This window comes from Eumetopias jubatus, unplaced genomic scaffold, assembly GCF_037043125.1.
Source record: "Eumetopias jubatus isolate StellerSeaLion01/CBP00866 unplaced genomic scaffold, mEumJub1_p1.0 scaffold_1, whole genome shotgun sequence".
Lineage (NCBI taxonomy): Eukaryota > Metazoa > Chordata > Mammalia > Carnivora > Otariidae > Eumetopias > Eumetopias jubatus.
This window is the reverse complement of record NW_028274807.1, coordinates 198,327,195-198,354,016: the sequence shown is the minus strand read 5'-3', so window position 1 is coordinate 198,354,016 and position 26,822 is coordinate 198,327,195. Positions and strand designations below refer to the sequence as shown.

The 26,822-nt window shown below is 37.9% G+C and overlaps 1 protein-coding gene across 1 annotated transcript in view; it reads left to right on the top strand.

The window, feature by feature from the left end:
* The window catches only part of DOCK3 (dedicator of cytokinesis 3), a 558,375-nt gene that overhangs the window by 354,113 nt on the left and 177,440 nt on the right, over positions 1-26,822 (top strand). Inside the window, 2 exon segments of the mRNA XM_088022140.1 lie at positions 6,020-6,168; positions 23,769-23,853. Coding sequence (XP_087878266.1) covers positions 6,020-6,168; positions 23,769-23,853 — 234 coding nt within the window.

The window sequence follows — 26,822 nt, the reverse complement described above, 5'->3', positions numbered from 1 at the left end:
CCTATATGTAAATAAAAGGATGTTCAAAATTAAGAAGTGCGGCAAAACGGAAAGAAGTAAAACAAAACAGAGATTGGGAATCTGCTCTTAACAACTTGAGCTTTAGATGTATTGTTTAACTTCCATTAAATTGGTCTGGACTCTGGGAAACAAACTGAGGGTTACAGATGGGAGGGGGGTGGGGGATAGGGTAACAGGGTGATGGGTATTAAGGAGGGCACATGTTGTGATGAGCACTTGGTGTTATACACAATTAATGAATCGTTGAACACTACATCAAAAACTAATGCTGGCTGTATCATATGATCTCACTGATACAAGGAATTCTCTAATCTCAGGAAACAAACTGAGGGTTGCTGGAGTGGTGGGGGGTGGGAGGGATGGGGTGGCTGGGTGATGGACATTGGGGAGGGTGTGTGCTATGGTGAGTGCTGTGAATTGTGTAAGACTGTTGAATCACAGACCTGTACCTCTGAAACAAGTAATTCGTTATATGTTAAAAAAAAAAAAAAGAAGAAGATAGTATGAAGGGAAAAATGAAGGGGGGGAATTGGAGGGGAAGATGAACCATGAGAGACTATGTACTCTGAGAAACAAACTGAGGGTTCTAGAGGGGAGGGGCGTGGGGGGATGGGTTAGCCTGATGATGGGTATTAAAGAGGGCACATATTGAATGGAGCACTGGTTGTTATGCGCAAACAATGAATCATGGAACACTACATCAAAAACTAATGATGTAATGTATGGTGATTAACATAACATAATAAAATAAAAAAATAATGCTGGCTGAACATAATAAAAAAAATTAAAAATTGGTTTTTACCTAAAGCTTTTAGTACTCATGGCAGGATACTTGTGCTTTTTGAGGATAGTAGTACTTTTGATGTAATTTTTAAATTTGATATTTATAATCTTTCATTAGCATCTATTAACCAGTCGTTGTGCATGTGTAGTTTTTAAAATAAAGCTAGCATCCTTGGTGATGGGCACTCAACAGCTTTGGTCCTTTGCTAACTGAGAAGCATCACTGCAGCACAGCCTTTCTACATTGGGTTACAAGCAGTTTAGTAAAAATAATTCTAAAATCAGGAGTATTAAGGGGAGCCTGGGTTGCTCAGTTGGTTAAGCATCTTGCCTTCGGCTCAGATTATGATCTCCGGGTCCTGGGATTGAGCCCCTTGTTGTGTCGGGCTCCCTGCTCAGTGGGGAGTCTGCTTCTCTCTCTCCCCTCTTACTTGTGCTTTCTCTCTCTCTCTCAAATGAATAAATAAAATCTTTAAAAAAATAAAATAAAATCAGGAGTATTAAAACTCACATTTTTTTTTCTGCCCAGTTCCAGGGATTCTTTCACAGTGGTGAGACAAATTCTGCTTGGCATGTGGTTGCAAAGTAGTTTAATTATTCTAAATTTATAGTTTCTGCTGACTGTTCAATATACTTCCCAAATATTCTGCAACTGTTCTTGACAAATATTAGACTATAGATCTTTTGGAGAGGCTGAGCATGTTGCTAAGATGGCCTATAGATTTCTTTTTCTTTTGATTTTTTTTTTAATTTTCCTGCTTTTATTTTAGCCTTAACAGGAACTAGGGATGATTGGGAAGGAAAGCTAAACCTTACCACCAACCTAATTGTACTGTTATTTTAATCTACCTAGGAGCAGGACTCTCAGTAGAATAGGATTGTTCAGCCTGAGGGGAGCATTCACCTGTCCTGTGGTGTCAAGTGATTCTAGGTCAGTTGTGTGCTCTGCGGCCAGTCACTCCAGATTGCTCACCTTGGGTGGTGAGTGTCTTTTGGTAGCAAATCCAAGAGTGCAGTGTGGTGTCATAGTGGTGCTGGTGGAGCAGCCTCTAGTGCTAGGGCCTCTGCTCAAAGAGGTCGTTAGGTTGGACTGGAGAAAGAAATTAGCACCATAGCACCAAATTGATTGTAATAATAGTTCTACTTTCTAATTATGTGATCCATTTCATTCTTAGTGCAGGAATAGCATTCCCAGCTTCATATAATTAGAAATAATAACTGATTTTTCTATTTGGAAAAAATACTGTACAGTTTTCCCAATTATCTACATAACAAACTACCCCAAACCTTAATGCCTTACAACACCTATTTATTATATTTCATTCTTCTCTGGATAGAGTGAGCACAGTTGGGTAGATTTCACATAGGGTTTCTCATTCTGTTGCAGTCAGATTTGTGTAGGAGCTGTAGTCCCCTGAAGGTTCTACTAGGCTGGGTATAGCAGCTAAGATGGCTCACTCATAAAGCTGGGACTGCTTACTGGAGTGTCTCCTTGTGGGCTCTCCATGCAGCTTGGGCTTTTCACAGCATGACAGCTGGATTCTGAGAGTGAAACTCCTAGAAGGAACATGTATTCCAAGAGGCAGGAGGCTGAAGCTGCCAGACAAGTGAAGGGCTGCTTCTAGAACTAGCTTTAGCTCCCTGCTCTTGTGTTTGATAGGTTGGAGCAGTCTCAGGGTCTCCCCAGATTCGAAAGTGTGAAGAAACAGATTCGATCTCATACTGGAGGAGTGTGAGGGTCACATTTGTGCAAAATAGTACTTGGGAGTTATTGTAGTCATCTTCGGGCAGTACAATCTGTTAGAAACTCTTGATCAATAAATGACTGTTTAATATTTTAAAAGACTATATTAGTATATTCTGGCATCGATACTATATATGTGTGCATGTATATGTTACATAAATATTTTGTATATATGTGCATGTGTGTATATATTTGTGCATAGATATACATGCACACACATACATATATGTACATACATACTTGATATTTCGGTATCAATATACATCATTACACTTTGCTTAAAAAATACACATAACCACACTTAAGTGTATACAAATCTCAAAACCATCTGACAATTGAACTACCTATCTCCTGCTGAGATTGTGTTACCCCTCCCTATGAAACTGTTTTACATCTTCTCTATTCTCAAATCTTGAACACCCTCTCCCACCCTATTCACTCTCAGCAGATGACCTTGCTTCTTATTTCCTTGAGAATAAGGCACCCAGAAGAAGAATTTAGTTCTCCTGTCACCAAATCTCCCAAATGCGTGTGTCATTATCTGAGTTCTCTGTGTTTCCTCTGTGATAATATATAGAATATCCAGCCTAAACGGGGCCTCCCTTTTGACCTGGGACCCATCTCTTCTTGGCTACTGAAGGACTTAACACCTGCATCATCAAATTTTTTTTCTTTACTAAATCATTCCCTTCAGCATAAAAATAGCCTGAAATTTCGTATCATTAAAAAAAAAACAACCCTCCCCTGATTGTACAACACTGTTCTACTACCTCATTTCTCTGCTTCCAATTACTGAAAATTCTAAAAAAGAGCTGTCTGTACTCTGTTCCCATTCTCTTCTCTCCCATTACTGCCCTTAGAGAAGTCAGTGATGGCTACCACAATTCCAGATGCAGTTGCTAACTCTCAGTCTGTGTTTTAATTTAACCTCTCAATGCATTTGACAGTCTTCCTTAAAACCTTATATTCAATACACTCCTGCTTTTCCTGTCATCTCACTGCTTTTTCCTTCTTAGTTCCCTGTGCTAGATACTATCCTGGCCTCTAAATGTTGGAACTCAGTGTCAAACCTAGCATGTCCAAATTGAACCTTGTCCTTTCTCCAGACATGTTCCCCAGGCCAGGAAAAAAGAGTAATCCTTGACTCCATTCATATCCCACATCTAATCCATCAGCAGATCCCAACAGCTCTATGGACAAAACATGTCTAATCTCCAAGTCCTAAAAGTTTTACCTTACTATTCTTAGCTTTCTCTTATCAACTGTCATCCTGTGGATTGTTGTAATAAAAAGCCTCCTGACTGGAACCCCTGCTTTCCTCTTTGCTTTTTCATGGTTTACTTTCACTCAGAGTGATGCTTTCAAGCTTTAAGTCCTATCATGTCACTCTTCTGCTCCCTATCTCCAGTGGCTTCCTCTCTTGCTTGGAATAAAAGCCAAACCCTTTCACATGGCTTACACAAGAGCCCTGCCTAATCTGGTCCCTGTTGCCTCTCTGACTGAATCACCACCACTTTCTCCCTTGTTCACTTTGCTGCAGGTGCACTGACATCTCTGTTCTCCATGAACATGCTAAGTTCACTTCCACAGCAGGGCATTTGTTCTTGCTGTTTCTTATGCCTCTAAAACTTCCCCAGTTTTTTTTCAAGTTTTCATTTAAATTCTAGTTAGTTAACAGTGTAATAAACTATCCCTGTTTTCCCAAATGCTGTCACCTTATTTCATTCAGGTTCCTACTTAAAGTTCTGCTTCCAAAGAAGTCTTTCCCTCACCACCCTACCTGAAGCAGTACCTTCCCCTACGCCCCAGCCAACCCACCACTGACCAGCTACTGACCCCACTCTGCTTTAATTTTCTTTTTAGAACTTATCACCACCATTATGTATTTGTCTCTGGTCTATCTCTGCTCTCTAGAATGAAACATGAATGTAGGGACTTTGGATCACAACAGAGTAATAGCACTCATCAGGTGCTCCGTAAGCATTTGTAAATCAAGTGAATGAATAAATGCTTATGTGTGTATGCAATAGATCACTGTGTGTGGTTTGATGGGAAAATAACTTTCTATTTTAAACTTAGACAGGTGGCCCTGTTTTATCAAAAAGAAATGCATGTGCTGGAAGCAAAGACCACATTGCCTTTATTGCTTACCTTAAGATCTCAATTTTCCAGATGATATAATTTGCTTAGGCCTTGTTACTTGAACTGGCAAGAATTTGTGAGTTCTGCCCTTCTGCCAGCATTGTGTGCCATCAAGGTACTTAACTTTTTTTCGTATGATCATCAAGTGAAGAAAGGACCGCATTCTATTTGAAATGTCATTAGAGTGTATGATTCCTAAGGTCTTCTACTTAAAAATAATTTCTCTATGAGATGGACCTTGAAAGGTCTCATGCTCTATTAGATGATTTCTAAGTAGCATGATGTCCTGAACATTTTAATCATAAGATCACTGCCACCTAAGAATATTAGCTGATTCTGCTAGTTTGTAATTTGCTTTATTATTAATTTTATTTATAGTTACTTTAATTAAGCTTATTTTGGCAAGGGTCTTTTTAGGGGAAATTCCAGATAGAGGCTTTCCTAACCCTATGGTACAGGTTGGTCTGACCTTAAAGAGCGTTCTTTATAGATAAGTTACATTCCAAGACTTTTAATTATCATATAAAATCATGCTTTTCTATAACAGAAACAGAAACCTAAATATTCCTAAACCAAGATTGTACTTGTGAGCAAATAAGACTTTAGTTTTTAAATCTATATTCTTAAGTAAATCTTTTTCCTCAAGCATCTATTGTCATGGCATTTATATTTTTTACCTGTAAGGTTGAAACCCCTGTAATGTCCATAATTAAGTTCATTAAGATGTTTCCACTTAACTCTTATAAAGGTGATAACTTTTTATTAAACTGAAAAGAGTAGAAATCTATGACACTAGGGACGCATATTGTTTACAAAAGCTAATTAAAACTAGATGAGGCCTGGAAACCTGGAGTGAATGTTAACTACAGAGACTGGCTTTTTATTGAAACCTTAGTTCCTTCAAAGTAGGGCAAGTGATTCTCTCACTGCCCTCCCCAACTTGAGTATCCCTCCTAGAGAAACCAGGGATGTTACATACGTAGGAACTTCTGACAGAGGAAACAGCTCTCTAGGCTCCTGTTTAACATTGTTCTAAGTTTAGTAACTCTGATTTACTGGAAAATGAATTGTCCCAAATGGAGTAGAGATAAATGGTACTTTGCATGATCCACATCAATTATATTACTTGTTAGATGTCATTATATAGAGATTTTTAGACAGTAGAAACTAAGGACTTTAAGATTCTTAAATATGCTCCTCTTTATATTGCCTTTTTTTAGAGGTTTAGAGAAACGAACACTTTTCATAGTTTAACTATTTCTTTTTCTTTTTTCATTCTCTTTCCATATCCCTTTTCCATTTCACCCAACACCAAAAATGCCCTTTCAGAAACACAAAGTAGATCTTTTCTACAAGCTACGCCATGTGATGAATGAACTTATTGACCTTCGAAGGCAGCTACTGTCTGGTCACCTTACTCAGGATCAGGTGCGGGAGGTTAAGCGGCATATCACCGTGCGCCTGGACTGGGGTAATGAGTAAGTATGAATATCATTTGGGCATTTCAGTTACATTTATGTTAACTCAATTCTTACAGAGTTTGTACCTGATCAAAGCTTCTCTTTAGTGATGAAAAGACATTGTTATATTCTCCACTAAATTTTGATCATTTTTACTATGAGTACTTGTTTCTTTTAGTTTAGCAAAGGACATTCACTGGCTCTACACACTGAAACTCTCTCAGTCTTTATTTTCACTTCTGGAAAATTAAATAATTGGACTGCATTATCGTCTGAGGTCTCTTCCAGCTCAAAATCCTTGATTCTAGATCTCAGTAATCAGAGTATACTTCTGTTTCATCTTTTTGTATCTTTATTTTTTCATGTGAATTCTGTGTCTTTTACATTTTATAGCCATACAATTAATCTGAGTAAGCATATACTACAAATGAGACCTGTCTACATCTGTAATTCAGAATATTCTTAACTAATTTGTCATTAAAAAATAGTCCTGCATTTATGCAGTAAGTATGATTATTTGCTGTTTTCATAGTATTCTAACTTTGGCATAGGAAGCTAGAGTAGATAGTATTCAAATTTTATTTCTTCCTAGACATAATAATTGATATAATTCTCAAGTGATTTTGTCTCATTATCTTAAAATCAAGTCCATTGAACTGTGAAGTGACCAGGTTGCTTCCTATTAAAGATACATATCACCTTAAATATATTTTAGTACAAGTCTTTAGCTCCTCTCCCTCTCAAGACATCATTGAAATGATAAAAATAAAAAGAATGCTAGGGGGCTCAGCAATAAATGGGATATACGAAATCATTTCTAGAAGCTGGAAAGTGTATAGAGTACTTAGAGATGGAGGAAGAAACTTTAGCTAATGAAAGAGCTGTTCTGTCCTGCAATTTGCAGAATCATGGAGGATAGGAGTGTGCCTTGGTACTTAAAAAGGAGGGATTGCTTAAAAGTATATAAAAGGACTAACCCACTGCCTGGAGTAGAAGGACTGGCAGCCAGGTGTTTGTTTCCCCTTCAGATAAACAAATACAATGACAGACTGTCTGGGGGGAATTGGGCAACAAGAGTGTGCGCTGGTACCTTACTGCAAAGCTCTCCATATTGTGCCATTTAAGGGTTCCAAAGTGTAATTACCAGATCCCTTCCACTTACTGCAAAGAGAAGCTTGCTAGTCACATGCAAAAACTCCCCGCTCTTCTAGTGCCTTTTAAATTGTGATGGACAATTCAGTATCACCAGGTATTTAAAAAAATCCTTCAACAGAGAAGAGAGATCAGGATAAACAAAAATACTTTGACCCCCAGGAAATAAGCTGGCCCAAGAGACAACTAGAGATTAGTAAAAAACTTCTAAAAAAAAAAAAAAAAACCTCTGTGCATCCTCAAAGAGAATCAAGACCCATTATGTAGAATAAAATACTCTGAAAAAGTAATGGAGAATGAGATTTCTGAAATAAAACATTCAAGATGAGAGCAGTAAGAAATTTTATGTTATCTCTGGGAAAATAAAACAGAAAGATGGGAAAGTTGAAGAAAGAAGAACAATACAGAGGTTCAATCCAGGGGGTCTAACATCAGATATTATAATTTCCAGAAAAAGAACAAAGGCAATGAAGAGGAAATTCTAAAGAAATGATAGAATTTCCCAGAGCCAAAGAGCCAGGAGTCTTAGATTGAAAGAGCCCACAAAATACCTAGTATAATGAATAGGGGGGAAAACCCACAGTAAAGCACTTTAAGATATTTTGGTATTGCAGAGATGAAGAGAAGATCCTAAAAGGTTTTCAGGCTGGAAAACAAGTCTTCTTACAAAAGAATAAGAATCACACCAACCTCAAAAGTTTTATTGGTAACGCTGGATGCTAGAATATAGTGAATTAATATCTTCCAAAACTCTGTAGGGAAATGGTTTGCCAGCCAGAATTTTATAAACAGCCAAACTATCTAATCAAGTGGAAGGGCCAGCCAAAGCCATTTTAAAGTATTCATGGATGTGGAAGTTACCTTTGATGGCCTATTTCTTAAGAAGGGGCTTGAGAATGTGTTCTTGCAAAAGTGGAAGAGCAAATCAAGAAAGAGGAAACACAGAATCTGATCTCAATCCAACCCAGAGTGGATCCTGTTCATCCGTAGAAAAGAAAAAAAAAATACAACCCTAAATTAGCTATATGTGACCTTTTGAAGTGAAAGCATCCTATCCTTGTTTGTTTCATTAAATTACACCCTTTCTTGACTGTCAGTAGGGTTGCTTGGCACACACCACAGACTCCTTCTATGATATAATGTGGCTTCAGGTGTACCATAGATCAGATAGTGTTCTCTAAATCTAACTTTGGGCAATAAAAATCTGGCAAAGTACTGGATGTTAGCTCACAGCATAGCTACTGATTCTGTCTCCTCAGCCCCAAACAGTACTATATTATAAAATGGTATTATTCCATTTATTTAATAAACTAATGATAGCAATAATTGCAAAAATTACATTTCTTATGTGTCAAGCAAATTGTAAACTTGAGCTGATGACACTAAGTTGTATAGAAGTCATTATGTTACAGTTTAGCTGCAGTTGTGCATACCAGTAAATGAAGAAGAGAAATATTCAAGAAATATCAATACCTCTTTGTAATAAAACTTAGGGAACAGACCAATCAGATTTTGCAATCAAATCTGAAAACTTAAAGATGATGGCTTGGAAATGAATTCAAATTATATTTGAAAAAGGGAAAGACCATTACAAATACCTGTCAAGTAAATTGCAGAGTTATCCCACCTTCATTAATAACTTTTTCTCAGCAAAGTGTATATGTGTGTTGAGGGGGAGTATTTATATGTCCATTTTAATAAACATAAAAATCAGGAGTGTAGTTCCATCCCCTTCCCTCTTTCCCTTCTCCCTCCCCTCTACCTCCTCTCCCAGCTTCTCTCATTTTCCCTCTTTTCTCTCCCCCACTCCACTTCTTTCCTCCCCCGCTCTTCCTCTTCTTTCCATTTTTCCCTTTACCCCCAGTGGAAAATATAAAAACTTGAATGAGAACTTTGTACATCTATCATTATTAAAGAAAAAAGGCCTATTTCCCCCAGAATCAATAGGACTGTTCTCTCTGGTTCTCACTTGAACTAACACTTCAAAAAATTTTCCTTCTTACTTTGAAGAAGAGATGGTTTACTGTAGAAGTAAAGCCACTTCGTACATTAGGTTATGTAAAGGAGACTTGTTCCACACAGTAGCTGAGCACTGATTACCGTATCCATTGTTCCTGTTTTATGCCCTGAGCATTCCATGCTGCTTCTCCCACCACACTTTTTTAAGGGCCATAAAATACTGAAGCTTTGCATACGTTGGCATGTGGGAGATGCACAATCAGTGTTTGTGGAATGTATTTTTATGTTTTAATTGATATAAGTAAATATTAATCGAATATAATTTTAAACTTTTATGTTTTCTTTTTTTATTATATTAATCACCATACATTACATCATTAATTTTTGATGTAGCGTTCCATGATTCATTGTTTGCGTATAACACCCAGTGCTCCATTCAGTATATGCCCTCTTTAATACCCATCACCAGGTTAACCCATCCCCCTACCCCTCTCCCCTCTAGAACCCTCAGTTTGTTTCTCAGAGTCCATAGTCTCTTGGGTTCATCTCCCTCTCTGATTTCCCCCCCTTCAATTTTCCTTCCTACTGTCTTCTTCTTCTTCTTCTTCTTTTTTAACATACGATGTATTATTTGTTTCAGAGGTACAGGTCTGTGATTCAACAGTCTTACACAATTCACAACGCTCACCATAGCACATACCCTCCCCAATCTATCACCCAGCCAACCCATCCCTCCCACCTGCCACCACTCCAGCAACCCTCAGTTTGTTTCCTGAGATTAAGAATTCCTCATATCAGTGAGATCATGTGATACATGTCGTTTTCTGATTGACTTATTTTGCTCAGCATAATACCCTCCAGTTCCATCCACGTTGTTGCAAATTTCATTCCTTTTGATGGCTGCATAATATTCCATTGTATATATGTACAACATCTTTATCCATTCATCTGTCAATGGACATCTTTGCTCTTTCCATGTTTGGCTGTTGTGGACATTGCTGCTATAAACATCAGGGTGCATGTACCACTTTGGATCACTACATTTGTATCTTTGGGGTAAATACCCAGTAGTGCATTTGCTGGGTCATAGGGCAGCTCTATTCTCAACTTTTTGAAGAACCTCCATACTGTTTTCCAGAGTGGCCGCACCAGCTTGCATTCCCACCAACAGTGTAGGAAGGTTCCCTTTTCTCTGCCTCCCCACCAACATCTGTCATTTCCTGACTTGTTAATTTTAGCCATTCTGACTGGTGTGAGGTGGTATCTCACTGAGGTTTTGATTTGGAGTTTCCCTGATGCCAAGTGATGTTGAGCACTTTTTCATGTGTCTGTTGGCCATTTGGATGTCTTCTTTGGAAAAATGTCTGTTCATGTGTTCTGCCCATTTCTTGATTGGATCATTTGTTCTTTGGGTGTTGAGTTTGATAAGTTCTTTATAGATTTTGGATACTAGCCCTTTATCTGGTATGTCATTTGCAAATATCTTCTCCCATTCTGTTGGTTGTCTTTTGGTTTTGTTCACTGTTTCTTTTGCTGTGCAAAAGCTTTTTATCTTGATGAAGTCCCAGTAGTTCATTTTTGCCCTTGCTTCCCTTGCCTTTGGCAATGTTTCTAGGAAGAAGTTGCTGCGGCTGAGGTCGAAGAGGTTGCTGCCTGTGTTCTCCTTTAGGATTTTGATGGACTCCTGTCTCACATTTAGGTCTTTCATCCATTTTCAGTCTATTTTTGTGTGTGGTGTTAGGAAATGGTCCAGTTTCATTCTTCTGCATGTGGCTGTCCAATTTTCCCAACACCATTTGTTGAAGAGACTGTCTTTTTTCCATTGGACATTCTTTCCTGCTTTGGTGAAGATTAGTTGACCATAGAGTTGAGGGTCCATTTCTGGGCTGTCTATTCTGTTCCATTGATCTATGTGTCTGTTTTTGTGCCAGTACCATACTGTCTTGATGATGACAGCTTTGTAATAGAGCTGGAAGTCTGGAATTGTGATGCCACCAGCTTTGCTTTTTTTTTTTTTGTCAACATTCCTCTGGCTATTCGGGTTCTTTTCTGCTTTCATACAAATTTTAGGATTATTTGCTCCATTTCTTTGAAAAAAGTGGATGGTATTTTGATAGGGATTGCATTAAATGTGTAGATTGCTCTAGGTAGTATTGACATCTTCACAATATTTGTTCTTCCAATCCATGAGCATGGAACGTTTTTACATTTCTTTGTGTCTTCTTCAATTTCTTTCATGAGTAGTCTATAGTTTTCTGAGTACAGATTCTTTGCCTCTTTGGTTGGATTTATTCCTAGGTATCTTATGGTTTTGGGTGCAATTGTAAGTGGGATTGACTCCTTAATTTCTCTTTCTTCTGTCTTGTTGTTGGTGTATAGGAATGCCATTGATTTCTGTGCATTGATTTTATATCCTGCCACTTTATGAATTCCTGTATGAGTTCTAGCAGTTTTAGGGTAGAGTTTTTTGGGTTTTCCACATAGTGTCATATCATCTGCAAAGAGTGAGAGTTTAACTTCTTTGCTGATTCGGATGCTTTTTCTTTCTTTTTGTTGTCTGATTGCTGTGGCTAGGACTTCTAATACTATGTTGAAAAGCAGTGGTGATAGTGGACATCCCTGCCACGTTCCTGACCTTAGGGGAAAGCTCTCACTTTTTCCCCATTGAGAATGATATTTGCTATGGGTTTTTCATAGGTGGCTTTTATGATATTGAGGTATGTACCCTCTATCCCTATACTCTGAAGAGTTTTGATCAAGAAAGGATGCTGTACTTTGTCAAATGCTTTTTCTGCATCTATTGAGAGGATCCTATGATTCTTGTTCTTTCTTTTGTTAATGTATTGTATCATGTTGATTGATTTGCGGATGTTGAACCAACCTTGCAGCTCAGGGATAAATCCTACTTTGTCGTGGTGAATAATCCTTTTAATGTACTGTTGGATCCTATTGGCTAGTATTTTGGTGAGAGTTTTTGCATCCATGTACATCAAGGATATTGGTCTGTAATTCTCCTTTTTGATAGGGTCTTTGTCTGGTTTTGGGATCAAGGTGATGGTGGCCTCGTAAAACGAGTTTGGAAGTTTTCCTTCCATTTCTATTTTTTGGAACAGTTTCAGGAGAATAGGTATTAATTCTTCTTTAAATGGTAGAATTCCCCTGGGAAGCCATCTGGCCCTGGACTGTTGTTTGTTGGGAGATTTTTGATGACTGCTTCAATTTCCTTAGTGGTTATACTCTGTTCAGGTTTTCTTTTTCTTCCTGGTTCAGTTTTGGTAATTTATACATCCCTAGGAATGCATCCATTTCTTCCAGATTACCTAATTTGCTGGCATATAGTTGTTCATAATTTGTTCTTATAATTGTTTGTATTTCTTTGGTGTTGGTTGTGATCTCTCCTCTTTCATTCATGATTTTTTTATTTGGTTCCTTTCTCTGTTCTTTTTGATAAGTCTGGCCAGGGGTTTATCAATCTTATTAATTTTATCAAAGAACAAGCTCCTAGTTTCGTTGATCTGGTCTACTGTTGTTCTGGTTTCTATTTCATTGATTTCTGTTCTGATCTTTATTATTTCTCTTCTCCTGCTGGGTTTAGGCTTTATTTGCTGTTCTTTCTCCAGCTCCTTTAGGTGTAGGGTTAGGTTGTGTATTTGAGACCTTTCTTGTTTCTTGAGAAAGGCTTGTATTGCTATATACTTTCCTCTCGGGACTGCCTTTGCTGCATCCCCAAGATTTTAACAGTTGTGCTTTCATTTTCATTGGTTTCCATGAATTTTTTTAATTCTTCTTTAATTTCCTGGTTGACCTATTCATTCTTTAGTAGGATACTCTTTAGCCTCCATGTATTTGAGTTCTTTCTGACTTTCCTCTTGTGATTGAGTTCTAGTTTCAAAGCATTGTGGTCTGAAAATATTCAGGGAATGATCCCAGTCTTTTGGTACAGGTTGAGACCTGATTTGTGACCTAGAATGTGATGTATTCTGGAGAATGTTCCGTGGGCACTAGAGAAGAATGTGTATTCTGTTGCTTTGGGATGGAATGTTCTTAATATATCTGTGAAGTCCATTTGGTCCAGTGTGTCATTTAAGGTCTTTCTTTCCTTGTTGATCTTTTGCTTAGATGATCTGTCCATTTGTGAGAGGGGTGTTAAAGTCCCCCACTATTATTGTATTGTTGTCAATGTGTTTCTTTGCTTTTGTTATTAATTGCCTTATAGAATTGGCTCCTGCCATGTTAGGGGCGTAGATATTTACAATTGTTAGATCTTCTTGTTGGGTAGACCCTTTAAGTAGGATATAGTGTCCTTCCTCATCTCTTATTACACTCTTTGGTTTAAAATCTAATTTGTCTGATAGAAGTATTGCCACCCCAGCTTTCTTTTGGTGTCCATTAGCATGGTAAGTGGTTTTCCACCCCCTCACTTTCAATCTGGGGGTGTCTTTGTGTCAAAAATGAGTCTCTTGCAGACAGCATATCGATGGGTCTTATTTTTTTTATCCAATCTGACACCCTGTGTCTTTTTATTGGGGCATTTAGCCCATTTACATTCAGGGTAACTACTGAAAGATGAATTTAGTGCCATTGTATTGCCTGTAAGGTGACTGTTACTGTATATTGTCTCTGTTCCTATCTGGTCTATGTTACTTTTAGGCTCTCTCTTTGCGTAGAGGACCCCTTTCAATATTTCCTGTAGGGCTGGTTTCGTTTTTGCGAATTCCTTTAGTTTTGGTTGTCCTGGAAGCTTTTTATCTCTCCTTCTATTTTCAATGACAGCCTAGCTAATTATAGTATTCTTGGCTGCATATTTTTCTCGTTTTGTGCTCTGAATATATCATGCCAGTCCTTTCTGGCCTGCCAGGTCTCTGTGGATAGGTCTGTTGCCAATCTAATGTTTGTACCATTGTAGGTTATGGATCTCTTGTCCCGAGCTGCTTTCTGGATTTTCTCTTTGTCTCTGAGACTTGTAAGTTTTACTATTAGATGTTGGGGTGTTGACCTTTTTTTATTGATTTTGAGGGCAGTAGTCTGTGCTTCCTGGATTTTGATGCCTGTTTCCTTCCCCAAATTAAGGAAGTTCTCCACTATAATTTGCTCCAATATACCTTCTGCCCCTCTCTCTCTTTTTTCTTCTGGGATCCCAATTATTCTAATATTGTTTCATCTTATGGTATCACGTCTCTCTCGAATTCAGCCCTCATGATCCAGTAGTTGTTTATCTCTCTTTTTTCTCAGTGTCCTTATTTTCCAACATTTGGTCTTCTATATCACTAATTCTCTCTTCTGCCTCATTTATCCTAGCAGTTAGCATCCCCATTTTTGATTGCACCTCATTAATAGCCTTTTTGATTTTGACTTGGTTGGATTTTAGTTCTTTTATTTCTCCAGAAAGGGTTTCTCTAATAACTTCCATGCTTTTTTCAAGCCCAGCTAGTATCTTTAAAATCATCATTCTGAACTCTAGTTCTGACATCTCACTAATGTCTGTATTGATTAGGTCCCTGGCAGTCGGTACTGCCTCTTGTTCTTTTTTTTTTTTTGAAGTGATTTTTTCCATCTTGTCATTTTGTCCAGAGGACAAGAGATGAAAGAGAGAACAAAATGCTAACAGGGCAACAATGACCCCAGAAAAATATACACAAACAAAGCATAAGAGACCTGAAACTGGAAGAAACAAAAGGGAAAGAAAGAAAAAATTAAAAATAAAAAATAAATATTATCCAATATGATCAGGCTGGTGCATAGATCAGTGCCATACACGAGATTTGGGGTGTACTTTGGTCTTTTAGAAGAAAGTGCCTCCCAAAAATTTAAAGAAAGAAAAACTACATATGTACAAAAATAAGGGTAAATACGATGAAGGGATGGAATATGACTGTACAGATGAAAATTATAAAAGATTTTATAAAATGAATTGATAAGAAGGTGGTTGAAAAAAGAAAGAAGAGGAATTTTTAAAAAAAGAGAGAGAATGTGATCAGGCAGGAGACTAGAACGAAGCCATACACTAGAGAATTAGGGTATATTTTGGTCTGTTAGAAGAAACTGTATCCCAAAATTTTAAAGAGAGAACAACATATATATATATATATATATACACACACACACACATATATATACATATATACCAAAAGTAAGGTTAACTACTATGAAGGTATAGAACATGACTGTAAAATGAAAAATAAAAAAAAGATTTTTTAAAACAGGGATTGATAAGATGTCGGTTGAAAAAAGGGAAAAGAAAAAGAAAAAAAAATTTTTTTAATTTTTAAAATTAACTTTGAAAGACTAAAGAATCAGGGGGAAAAGAGCCATGAATTCTATGTGCTGTATTCCCCTAGTGCTGGCGTTCCGCCGTTCTCATTGATTAGTAAACTTGGTCTTGGCTGGCTGTTCTTGCTGATCTTCTGGGGGAGGGGCCTGTTGCCGTGGTTTGCAAATGTGTTTGCTGGAGGCGGAATCGCCCTGTCCTTGCGGGCCCGGGCTAAGTAATCTGCTCGGGTTTGCTCTCAGGAGCTTTTGTTCTCTGCAAGCTTTCCGCACCCCTTTGGAGGACAGGAAAGAAAATGGTGGCCTTCCAATCTCCCCCCGGAGGAGCTGAGAACTTGGGGCCCCACTCCTCAGTGAGCCCCCACAGAAAAGCAGTCAGTCATTCCCGTCTCCCCGGTCTCCAGCCACACTCCGTGCTCACCCGGCCTGTGACCGAGCATTTCTATCTCTGGCACACGACCTGGTGTGGAGTCTCCAAACCCAGCAGATCCCTGCGGTGCGCTCCCGCACCTCTCCTCCGGGGGGAGGAAGGGGAGTCTCCCCGGATCTGCCTCTTGTTGGGTCCCTGCTGGAGCAGCAGTGGCCCAACTGGGCCGCGGATCAACGGTTTATGGCAACCCCGAGCTGAGAGCCCGCGCCTCGGCTCCGTCTCTGCAGCCAGCTTCCCTGCTCCGATACCTGGGAGCTCTGCTGCACTCAGGCATCCCCGGTCTTTCTGTGACCCTGAGGGTCCTGAGACCACACTCTCCCGCGAGGGTTCCACCCCCCGCTTAGCCACTGGAGGGACGTCCCTCAGCGGAGTCAACTTCTAACTTTTGTGCTCAGCTGCTCTATCACTTGACAGTAGTGGCTAACGGAGGCTCCCTGCCCCCGCCATCTATCTTCCTGAGTATCACCTCAGATTCACTTCTCCACACGTCCTACCATCCAAAAAGTTGTCAACTTTCTGTTCAGGGAGTTGCTGGTACTCTTTTCTTCAATCTCCTGTTGAGTTCGTAGGTGTTCAGAATGGTTTGATCCCTATCTAGCTGAATTCCTGGGACCAGACGAAATTTAGGTCTCCTACTCCTCTGCCATCTTGCTCCTCCCCCCACTGTGTAATAAGCCCTTGCACAGACATCATAGCTCTGCCTTGTCAAAACCTGTTTCAGAAGTTATTAATAACAGTTATTATTGAGTACATCTAGTTATATCACTGTGGCAAGTGCATGGTCTAACATGTGCATTTTTTAAAGATTTATTTATTATTAGAGAGAGAGGGAGTGCATGTGCAAGTTGGGGCAGGGGGAGAGAAGCCTCAAGCCTCTTCCCCATGGAGCGTGATGTGGGGCTCCCAGAACCCATGTGATAATGACCTGAGCTGAAGCCAGAAGTCAGATGCTTAACACACTGAGCCACCCAGGTGCCCCTAACATATGCATTGTTATAATGAAATTCTATTATGCTCTTCCAAGACAAGAGCTCTGTTTTACCTGATGAGGACACTGAGACTCCAAAGTACTTTTTCCAGTGTTGCATAGTGAGTGGTAGTACTGGTTTTTATACCCAGAACTGATCCCAAAGCCCATATACTTTATGCAGGACCTTACCATCTCTCTGAGTATTTTTAAGTATGAGTCTTAAAACCAAGCAAATTATTGCCAGTATTTCTAGTCTATGGGTTATTTGATCTTTGTTCTATTCTCCTAGTGTGAACACTGTATGTCCCATAGTATATATCTGATTTAACATTTACTTAGAACTTTCAAAGATAGAAAGTAAACTGGTATTATATACTCTTTTATTTAGAGTTTAAATTAAGTGCAGCATTCCACATCTACATAACAACAATTTTTATTTTGTTTCCTGAGATTAAGAATTCTTATTTATTTGGCAAAAAGAATTGAAGATCCCAGAATTAAATTTATATGGCTTATACTTGTTGGCCTGTTTGCATATATGTATACTCATTCCATAAGTAAAAATTACTAAAATTACATCGTGTAAAAATTGGCACTTAAAATGTTGTGTTCTTACATTTTTAGAAACTGAAATACAGGAAGGGCATAAAACAAAGTTGTGCTCAACTGAACTAGCCGTTATCTCTGCATAAGTCTCATATTCAAAGAAAAAGTCAGTTAATTACATCCTATCCAATGGAATTTTAAAATAATTTATCTAGCAATATAATTTCAATGTGTTAATATTTTCAACACCCTCCATAAAAATGTTGCTAAAAGTTTCTTCTCATTCTAATCTCATCGCTACTATAGCATACCTAAGTTAAACTCCTGTTAACCCAGGACCCACAGGTTAATTGATCTTTGCCTTAGAAAAATATCTAGGTAAGAAATGCTTTATTCATAGAATAATTTGTAAGATTTTTGTACTTCTTCTTTAGGATGAAAGTACAGATATGAATATGGTGTAAGCATTTTACAAACTTTTGTTGAATTAGAATGATGTTTCTGTAGATTATCAAATGAAATAATGCATATATTTTTATACTGAAGTCTCTACATTTAAGACAAATCACCAATAAATATATAATTTCTAGTTCTTATATTGTCTTTCTCTCCCTCTATCATAGTCTCTCTACTCCTCCTCTGTTTTTTACCCTCTCCCTCAGATTTTCATATATCCTAACCCACCCATGTCCCTTTCTTCACCCAGTTTATATCCTTCACCAAGGGAATTGTTTTTAGAGGAAGCAGCACAAGCAGAAGTTTGGGCTGTAGTATGCAGAAAATACCACCACCCCCTTCACGCCAACGAATTTCCTCTGAGTAGATTTTTAGCTAGGATTCAGAAGGGTTTATGGCTCAGTACTTTCCCTTTAAGGATGTGGTGATATTTTCCAGCTTCAGGACGCCTGAAATTAGCAGAAGTTTCCAAAAACTTCTTAGAGTTACTCTGAAACAGGGTGTTGTGCCCATCAATTAGTACCTTGCTATATCCAAGAAGTCTGAGATAACGATATTTAAAGTGTGCATGTGTCAAAAATCCTTCCATGAAGTTATGTTCAGATGAGTAAATCTCTCTCTTACTCACTCTTTGTGCATCTGTTTTGCTCATCATCATATCTTGCACTTAGCACAATGTCTGCACTTAGTAGGCACTATGTGAATGTGAATCTACCTAATAAAATAGATTTGTTCTTATGACTGGTGGCCCCTCATTCACCAATCTGTATTTGTTTCCTTCTGGATTGATATATTTGCACAAAATCATCCCTCAAACTATTATGACTGAATTGATTACAGTCCCTTATTAGTATTTAACTTTAATGGTTCTTAGTAGAAAGATAGCAGGTATGGTGGAAATACCATCGGCTCAGAGTAAGACAGACATAGTTTGAGACAAGCCCACCTCTGCCCCCTTCATAGTCCACTTCATTAACCTCTCTGGACTTTAGTTTCCTCAATTATAAAATGGATCTAATACATCTACATCTCATATTGCTTAAAGATGATATATATAAAATGCCTATCCCAAGTAAATGTTCAGTAAAGGGTAGCTCTTATTATTTATGTCTTATATTATTATATAAGTATAAACAAACTATGCTTTCATTAGTGTAGTTATTATCTATATGCTCTTTTTACTGTAAGTATTAGAAAAAGCCAGTACATAAGGCAAATCTTTTGTTTGTTTAAATTCAATTAGCCAACATATAGTACATCATTAGTTTTTGGTGTAGTGTTCAATGATTCATTTGGTGCACACAGGAAATCTTAGTATCTCTAGCCTTTCTCAGCCAATTTGGGGGGAAAACTGAGTCCTGATAACTTAAAATATCCATTGTTAATAATTAATTAACTTCGCATTATTTTCTATGTTCTGTGGTTCAGATGAGGAATGACAGAAGAAAAAAATGACAAGACAAAAAAAATGACAGAAGAAAAAATGACAATGGAAAATAGAATAGAATATAGAACATTCTAAAGAAATGTAAAATTCAAAGAATTTGATATAGAGATTCAGGGCCTCTTTTTAAAGAGGTGCCCATGAAAGAATGTAGGACCAGGAGTATCTCTTATTCACTGCTGTGTCCCTAAGTTCGGCATGAACCTAGCACAGAGTAGGTGCTAATAAATATTTATTGAATTATTGGAGTGAATGAGTGAGTGATCAATGGCAGGTGGTGAGACAACACTAAATGTTTTTGTGAAGACTGTTCACCTAAATAATTAGTAAGACCATTTTTGAAAAAGCAGCTCTATACTACATCTGTATATAGATATGCATAGATGTATATCTCCTGCTTGTGTTCATCTGCTCAAGAGTCTCTTTCAGACACTGTATCTCTTTGAACCCAGTCCTTGTACTTTAGGCCGTATTTTGGTTAATGATGTAACACATAATTATGATAATTATAACAGCAGTGGTAGTTTACAATTCCAGACAGTGTGCTAAATGCTTTCACAGCCTGTGATAGTAGAGAGGACAGTGTGCCCTGGAGGAAGAGCCGAAGTGCAAATCAGGCAGTCTGACACTAGAGCCCATGCTCCTCAGTACTCTGCTGTCCTGCCTCCCTGTGCTGGGAAGTCAGAGAAAAGACTAGATTAATCACTCTCTGCACCTGCTGTTCACTGTTCTTAGAGTAAACCACAGGGAGAAATAGCCAGAAACCTCTTTTCCAGAATGAAATTTGTAGTGAATGTGTGTGGCTTCTCACTGTACAGCATCTCTGCCTTTTTCCAGTGAGGCCAGTCCTCCAAGTTAGCTTTTGAAAACTACTCTTCCTCCTTTGAGGACTATCTCAGTAGAAGGAACTCAGTCTTCATTTTATCAGATCACCCATTAATAATTTTATTTCCTAAGATAATGACATCAAGAAACTAAAAGGTACTGTGCTCTACTGACTTCTAGGAGACAGAAAACACTGCTCCCAGATGAATATGAACATTTGCTTGACTCAAAACTGCTGTATTCCCTGTATCCAGGACCACTGGTGGGAAATAATAGGTCCTCAGAGAGTACCTGTGGGGTGAGTGGATGGGTGTATGCATGGGTAGATGAATGGACAAGCAAGCTAAGGGTGTCACAGTGCTAAGACAGAGTTTGCATAAATGCCAGTCTAGACAGCCCATCGCTGTGTGTGGTGCACAACCACAAAGCACATGCGCTCAATCCCAGCCCTATTGACTTAGGTCCACTGGGATTTTTTTCTAATGCTGTTGTTTTGAAAGTATCTGTTTTGATTGGAATATTCACACAGTCCTTTTTGTTACTTGTAATAGTTAAACTATTATATATTTTATGAGAACTAATGGTTAAAGAATATTTATGGAATTTGATTCTTCATTGTTGTATTTTAGAAAGTTTCAGTAGCTGACTCTTGAAAATTGGAAAGTGTTTTTTAGTGATCAAATGTATGATTTAATTTCCCTAATATAAATACTGAAGTCATTTTTTTTTACCTTTCCACTGTTTTTCTACATGCATATAGAAGTATTTTAAATACTTTGAGGTCATACCTGCAAAATTATCTTTATGATGTAAATTGCTTTTTATGACAAGAGAGGTAGAAAGGATGTGCTTCATCTTTCTTTTGCTTTCTGTGATGCTGCTGCCTTTACATGCAGTAAGTGCAGGAAGCCAGAGACCTTACATTATATTAGAGAAATTAAGAATAACTAATATGAAGTGACTAAATGCAGTATTTTTTTGATATAAGAAGATAGGATCCCAGTGGTAGAAAAATTAAATCTCTTATCAACTTAAGTACATTAACTTCAATAATCAGATTCAATAGCATGGTTTTGCCATTAAACAGTAAACTATCATAGTTAAGGCCAACAGTGTATTACTGATTTCATCATGCAAAACTGAGTACCAAAAGTTATTTCTTCTTTAAAAAGTCATGTTTTTCTCTCTCTCTCTCCCGTTTTTTTTTAAAGAAAGAGAGAGCACAAGCATGGGGAGAGGGGCAGAGGGAGAGGGAGAGAGAATCCTAAGTAGGCTCGATGCCCAGCACAGAGCCCAACATGGGCCTAGATCTCACAACCCTCAGATCATGACCTGAGCCAAAATCAAGGGTTGGATGCTTGACCAATGAGCCACCCAGGCACCCTATAAAAAGTCATGTTTTTGTATTAAAGGATGATATAAGTTATATAATAGAAGAACTTGAGTTTTTATCTTTTAGTAGAAAAACAGGTTTTTCCTTTTTTCTTGCCTGCTAAAAAGTACCAATTTGAATTTTGATTCTTAATCGTGGTTATCATATTAACCTATGCGATTAGTATGTTTGCTTCTACCTTTTTCATATAAGTTTGATTTTCTATTTTTGTTTTAGCAATCTTATTGCAACTTCTTTAACCTCTTCATATCTGTTCCTATAAATAGGTTATAAATTATAAATAAAACAAATGCATTTTGGATGTACACATGGTTTTTTTAATTTATTTTTTCACATGGTTTTTGGTTTTGGGGTTTTTTTTTTTAGATTTTTATTTATTTATTGACAGACAGCGAGAGAGGGAACACAAGCAGGGGGAGTGGGAGAGGGAGAAGCAGGCCTCCTGCTGAGCAGGGAGCCTGACGCGGGGCCTGATCCCAGGACCCTGGGACCATGACCTGAACTGATGACGGAGCCACCCAGGCGCCTCTCACATGGTTTTATTTTTATTTTTTTTAAAGATTTTATTTATTTATTAGAGAGAGAGAATGATATAGAGAGAGAGAGCATGAGAAGGGGGAGGGTCCGAGGGAGAAGCAGACTCAGGGCTGAGCAGGGAGCCCGATGCGGGACTCGATCCTGGGACTCCAGGATCATGACCTGAGCCGAAGGCAGTCGCTTAACCAACTGAGCCACCCAGGCACCCCATCACATGGTTTTATTTTAAATGAGTGGCAGTTTTATGCACAGAAAGAGCCTACAGAATTAGTTTTGCTAGTATTTTTTAACAGTGGTTCGTAGTCTAGTTGAAGAGAAAAAAATACATACTTCTCCTTTCATTGTCTATGGAATACTTTTGCCAGATACAGTAATTTATAACCCTTGTGTTGGAGTATAGGGTGGTCATAGAGCAGCTCTGAAACCCTGATGAGAGTTATAGACCCTCTCAGAAAAAATTCATACATGAACACACACACATACTGTTGAAAGCAATTTCGGGGTCCACAACCCCCTAACTCCATTTGACTCCAGATTTAGAGAGTGAGAAAAGACCTAACATTTACTGAACATAAATTATGTGCTGTATTTGAATGCAGGAGTTCTCGCTGTCTGAAGTTATTTACACTGCCTCATACTGCCTGCCGTATTTAATCAATCATTAATCACCATCTCTTATTCTTCCCTCCGAAAGTTATATCAGATCTTCCAAATACCTGGAGTATTTTTAGGAGTAGTACTCCTTGATTAAACTTTCATATAAAGTTTCTTAACATATTGGCTAATCATTGGAGAGTCAAAAATTGACAATTGTAGAACTTTTGATGTTTTACACAAATGAACATTTCCAGTTAGAATAAAGAATGTTATTAGCTTCCTTTTGTCTGTGAATTTAAGGAAGGACAGAGCATCTAAGATTTCTTTTTAGAAGTAAAAGCCTTGATCATCACCTGTGAGAGAAGAAAACAAGGAATTTAAAATGTATGGGGGAATAATAACCTTGTGTGCTGGCAATACAAATAAACACACATGGGTGAACTGAAAAAAAAAGTTTTGTGGTAAAACAAACAAACATTGGCTAATGTGTGGTAAAGTCTTTACTATAACCAATGCCAGTATTAATTAAATTGAAAATGAGATAAAAACTCAATTAAAACATACATTTTTTTTAGTTCACGATCTTTTGGAGGGTGATTTTTTATGTCTTTGAATTACAAATCTACTTGGACCCTGAATAATTTTTTCATCCTAATGAAAGTAATGCATGACTGAGCCTTGAGCATACTTGTAGGATTGGGAGGAAGAGAAAAATAAAACATGACTTATTAATAATCTATAGAAAATACATACTTAATGAACTCAAGCAGTCTCTTATAGACATGATACTGAATGAATTCTTTTTACCATCACAAAGGGGAACTGTTTGGTGATTAAAATTGTCAGTCTTAAAATCCCCAGCCTCATTTATTTACCTTAAGGTGAGCACAATTACGTGTTACTGGATAAAAGCATGTCCCTACTGGGGTAGTGTCTCAATCTCTGTCCGCAAGGTCATGGCAATTATGAGCTTCTGGGTGCATAAAGAGAGATGAGTAATCTGAGGACATGGCATGCTGAGTGTGTTCTTTCTGTTTACTAGGCATTTGGGCCTGGACTTGGTGCCCCGAAAGGACTTTGAAGTAGTGGATTCAGACCAGATTAGTGTCTCAGATCTCTATAAAATGGTAAGAAATCTAACACAGGGTAAGTTTGTTCCTGCACACCTCATTTTTTCTCCTCTATTTTCCCTAGTTACATTATGAAACAATATTGCTAAAGTTGTTCTTTTGTCTTTGTCCCATTGTATGTAAGGGGTCTTCCTTATTCTGACACTACATACCACCTTTGCTTTCTAAATGGAATTACTGTGTAAGGCTGTACCATAATATCAGGGGTCATTTATCTATTGGTTTTAGTGGTGAATGGAGCTCCTTCAGCCTGCAGCAGTTACCAAAATTCTGTCTCTCCCCACCTCTTAAAAAGAGAAGGTAGTTGAAGCTGTAAAGAGCCAATTTATTGGTTAATGTAATGATTAAACCTGGAAATAATGTACCAGTATTTCTAAGAGAGACCTGATACATCCTTAGCTGTCTATTGGCTGTTATTTTTTTAAATTTTATTTTATTTTATTATGTTAATCACCATACAGTACATCATTAGTTTCTGATGTAGTGTTCCATGATTCATTGTTTTCATATAACACCCAGTGCTGTTATTAATATGTTTTGAATTAATTAATGACCAAGATTACATTTTACAGGCTGAATGAGAAGTAACTAAAAGAAAGGTAAAAAATTTTGAGGTAAAACAAACAAACATCAGAAACCTCAGGTGACTATTAAGCTTAGACTAAGGGACTGGGTAAAACTTCGAGGAGTTATGTATTTGAGAATTAATTTTTGGTGAGAATTACAGGTTTTAGAAAGAATTATAAGTTTCTCTTTAAGAAAAATGTAATTTTTATAAGGAACTTCAAAGTTACGAAGTATGTTGCCTGGTTGAGGATCTTTGGAAATTTGCCTAAATAATATACAAGTAATATATCAATTGCTTATGTATATTTGCTAGTGTACAAAAGCATTTGTGTATAGTTACCCTAACTATGTGATGAGCATAGGATGTAGAGATTAAAGATGAACAAGACTTATCCCTTCCCTCAAGAATATCACCATCTGGAGTATTGGATCTTAACCCTTTCTGGGTCATGAATATCAGATAGAATTTCTTCCTAGGACAGCGCAAGTATGGTTTTGCATACAAAGTTTTACACTCAATTTTAGGGAATTGACAGTTCCTTCTGATGATTGTCCATGAAGTCTATACATGGCCCCCATGTTTAGAAACTATTCTAGTGGGATCAAATAGACCACAAGCAAACAATTGGAATATATGTGCTGCATATACACTGATGTTGTTAGAGGGAGTGACTGATTACTTGGGGCTGGAAAAATAATCAATGAAAGCTTCCAGTGGCAATAATACTGAAGGTGAGCCTTGAGGGGTGGACAGGGGTTCACCTAGAGGACAAACAAGGAGAGACATTCCAAAATGGCATAACAGCATAGGGAAGTGGTAGTTCCAGGAAACTATAAGATATTTGGTAACTTTGGCATGTAAGTATGCATGAGTGATTGGGATAGTAAGGTGCAGAAGGAGGCAAGGGTCAGATCATGAAGAGTTTTGTAAGCCCCAAATTGCACTCTCTCCAGTACTCTGATGTAACCATGGGAGTATCATGACTGGATATGGATATGGGTGTTTTGTTTTTTTTTTTTAAGAGAGGGAGAGAAAGAGAATCTCAAGCAGGCTCCATGCCCAGCATGGAGCCCAATTCGGGGCTCAGTCTCACAACCCTGAGATCATGACCTGAGCTAAAATCGGAGTCGGACACATAACTGACAGAGCCCCCCAGGCGCCCCCGGATATGGGTTTTAAATGCTGTCTCTGCCTATAGAAAATGTAAAATGCAGAAGACTGGAATCAGGGAGGAAGGAGACCACAGAAGTGATTTGGGCAATAAATAATGGCTAGACAGCAATAAGAATGAAGAAATGCAGTAGAGAATGTAGATGTTAGTAAATAAAAATCAATTTGATGATCAATTAGATGTGGAAAGTGAAGGGTGATTGAGAGGTTGAGGCTAAGAACTTCCCTCACAATGGTGGCTTAGAGGATTCTATTTTTGGTGAGGATTTTGCATTTTATTTAAAGCCTATGAAGGTATTTGAGCAGGGGAATCACATGATCTGTCTTTCATTTTAAAAGGATCCCTCCGGCTGATGTGCACAGAAGGACTGGAGTGGGGCAAAAATGGAAGCAGGGAGCAGTCATTCAAGCAAAAAGATTTTAATTTTCAGTATTTGGGCTAGAGTTGGAGCAAAGGAAGTAGTAAGAAATTGTTGGATTATGAATATGTGTTGGAGATAAATCCATTCGGAGTTGATAGATTGATTTTGCATGTGTGTACAAAAAAGATTGTATGTGTGTACATATGATTTGGTATGTGTGTACAAAGAAGACTGACTCCTGTGTTTTGATCTTCCCAATTTTGACCTTGTAAAAGTAGAATAGGAAACATTTTGGCAGAAGTAGGTTTGGGAATACAGCAGTGGGGATCAATATATTGGTCTGGTTTTTCCTTTCAAGTTTGAGATGCCTTTTAAACTGCCAAATTGAGATGTTAGAAGTCTGGACCTCAGAAGTGAAGTTCAGATATAACAATTTTAAAGTCATCAAAGTATATGTGGTGTTTAAAGCTGTTGGATGAGATGACCACTCCTTTTCCCCGACCTCCATACAGTAAAACCCAGTGTTCAGTAGATCCTACACAGCACTTCCAAACAGCCAAGCATCAATAAACATTGGAGGAAACCTCCCATAAAAGTTAGAGACCAGAACAAACACATGTGAAAGGAACTTGGAAGAAACAGACAAGTCAATAGAAGAAAATGATGGTTGTTGTACGCAAAGAGAAATGAGGAAATGACAAGGAGGAAGAGTGGAGCAATCTAAGAAGAAATCAAAGGAGTTCTAGAAAATTACAAATGAGATAACAGGTAAACTTGATATAAAGATTAGAAAATAGGGTGACAACAACAAAAAATTATCAATAGGAGAGAAATGTTAGAGGTTTGATGCAAGAGGTCCAATATCC